This window comes from Penaeus japonicus, unplaced genomic scaffold, assembly GCF_977035675.1.
Source record: "Penaeus japonicus unplaced genomic scaffold, GWHDUDI00000001_assembly GWHDUDI00000040, whole genome shotgun sequence".
NCBI lineage: Eukaryota > Metazoa > Arthropoda > Malacostraca > Decapoda > Penaeidae > Penaeus > Penaeus japonicus.
Window position 1 is genome coordinate 24,448,151 of NW_028234442.1, and position 2,500 is coordinate 24,450,650.

General features: G+C 38.4%; 1 protein-coding gene across 1 annotated transcript in view; it reads right to left on the reverse strand.

Annotated features, from left to right (window-relative positions):
• LOC122261661 (uncharacterized) overlaps window positions 1-2,500 on the reverse strand; it is a 13,653-nt gene that overhangs the window by 6,491 nt on the left and 4,662 nt on the right. The window contains exons 5-7 of the mRNA XM_086534078.1: window positions 2,316-2,456; window positions 1,489-1,643; window positions 43-181 (exon numbers count right to left, since the gene is read on the reverse strand). Of these exons, the coding sequence (XP_086390204.1) occupies window positions 43-181; window positions 1,489-1,643; window positions 2,316-2,456 (435 nt within the window). The remainder of the gene's footprint in view (window positions 1-42; window positions 182-1,488; window positions 1,644-2,315; window positions 2,457-2,500) is intronic.

Here is a 2,500-nt window from a genome sequence, read left to right on the forward strand (position 1 = left end):
TCACAATAACAAAGTTGGTATTAATGGTAACCTGACACATACCCTTAGCACAGCAAACGTTGTTCCTCCCGCTACACTGAATGTTCCCAAGGACATCACCGTCATCACATTGCTGTTTCTTCACACAATCACCCTTCGCTTTTTTACAGTCAGCATCCTGATCACCCTTTGATTTTCTTCCTCTGGATTTTGCCTTGAGATATATTTATGATAGCTGTTTCTCACACAATGACCCGGCGCTTTTTTACAGGCAGCAGCCTGAGCACCCTTTGAATTTCTTCCACCTTAGGTCTTAAAGATATATATTGGGTAGAGGATATTTGTAATATCGATCAGGCTTTGACTGTAGCTTAGTTATATAGTTTATTTTTCACCTTAACTAACTGTTTAGTCCAGTTAATAACACTAGACATATCTGGTATCGCATTCTAGGAGGTGTAGTAACTGTTCTCGGTATCTTGCTCTACTTGGTCTTTGTTTCGGAGACAGTGAGATAAAATTCGCAAGAGTTTTTTTTAAAGTATATATATATATACCAACTTTCTTTTACCCTAAACCAATTGTAGATAGCAGATAACATTATACATAAGGATAGATGTGCTTGTTTTGGTACATTGTGGTAAAAAATGCCATCTTTGATCAAGTGCGCACGACACAAATCGGAGACAGTGAGATAAAATTCGCAAGAGTTTTTCTTAAAGTATATTTATATACCAACTTTCTTTTACCCTAAACCAATTGTAGATAGCAGATAACATTATACATAAGGATAGATGTGCTTGTTTTGGTACATCGTGGTAAAAAATGCCATCTTTGATCAAGCGCGCACGACACAAATCGTCCTTCCAGAAAATGTTGTAACGTCACATAAGGTAAACACTGAACAGCTGACTAAAGCAACATGGCGGACTTTCGTGCGGAATCGGATTGCGAATCTATTGATATTTCATCCAATGACAAGGAAGCTAGATGCTGCCTACAAGATTTGAACGAATGGTAGGTAACAATAATATTGGTCAGGGGAAGGTTGGCTAGGAATGTGCATCAGGAAGTGAAAATATTCAGATGAAAGAGTTATTCTGTATAAACTAATGTGTAGCAGTAGGATTACATAGCTGAGTACAAATTTCGCAGTTGCATTATTGGACAAATATTTTACTCAGGCTTGTAATGTGTGAATGTGGCCACTGTGAATTTATAGTAACTTCTCAAGAATGTAGATGTAAATCCACAAATATTGTACAGCAGAAACTATAGGAGTGAGCCATAGAAAATGAAAAATTTCAGTACGTTACACAGCATCCAGCATTCGAAGGTGGTTGCCTGAATGTGTGGGTGCTAGAAATACATTGTCTACCATTTAGTTAAGTTATTCATTAAGCTGTAACTGTCATATTGAATAATAATTTTGAGGTGTTAAAGATAAAAGGGGAGGTAAGAGATTTTCATATGAACAAAGCATCCTGAAATGTTGGAGAACTGACACATACCTTTAGCACAGCACACTTTGTTCCTATCGCTACACTGAATGTTCTTAAGGATGTCCTTGCTGTCACATCTCTGTTTCTTCACACAATTCCCCTTCGCTTTCCCACAGTCAGCATCTTGGTCGTCCTTTGAATTTCGTCCGCCCTGGATTTTGCCTTGAGAGAGATATATTTATCAGAGGATGTGAGAAAGATGGTAGAATGCAGTAATGCATTTAATATAAAAATACAAATTTTACCTCCCTGACCGGGACTCGAACCCGCGCCGTCAGATTGACAGGCACGGTCCTGAATCCGATACACCACACGACCCGCTAAACGAATTGTCTAACCAGACGCCTTACAACCGTCATGGAAATTTCCTATGTACTCATAGCAGAGCAGTGATAGCGAGGTTTTACAGACAATTCCTGCAGGCACTCGGCAGCAACGAAATCAGAAATTCAAGTCCCAAATCAGGTTACCGAGGTTATATCTATGTGAGAATGATGGTAGAATGCAGTAACGCATCTAATATAGAAATAATATCAGAGGATATTAATCATATTGACAAGCGGTGTTTTAAGCTCATGTTCAGTTGCGACTGCTATCTGTTCAATCTGGGTTATAGATCTAGAATATATTCCAGTGAATTAAAGGAGAAAAAGTGGGCACTCAGAGTCAAGGGTATAGCAGTCTGAGTTTAGGAAACTTTATCTTGATAAGGATAAAAAAAAAAAAAAAATCACAATAACAAAGTTGGTATTAATGGTGACTACATCAACCAGTGATGATGGAGGTAAGTGACTAAAGACCAAAGCAACCTAAAAATGGTGACCTGACACATACCCTTAGCACAGCAAACGTTGTTCCTCCCGCTACACTGAATGTTCCCAAGGACATCACCGTCATCACATTGCTGTTTCTTCACACAATCACCCTTCGCTTTTTTACAGTCAGCATCCTGATCACCCTTTGATTTTCTTCCACCTTGTTCTTGAAAGATATTTATTGATTAGACCTTTGAATTTCTT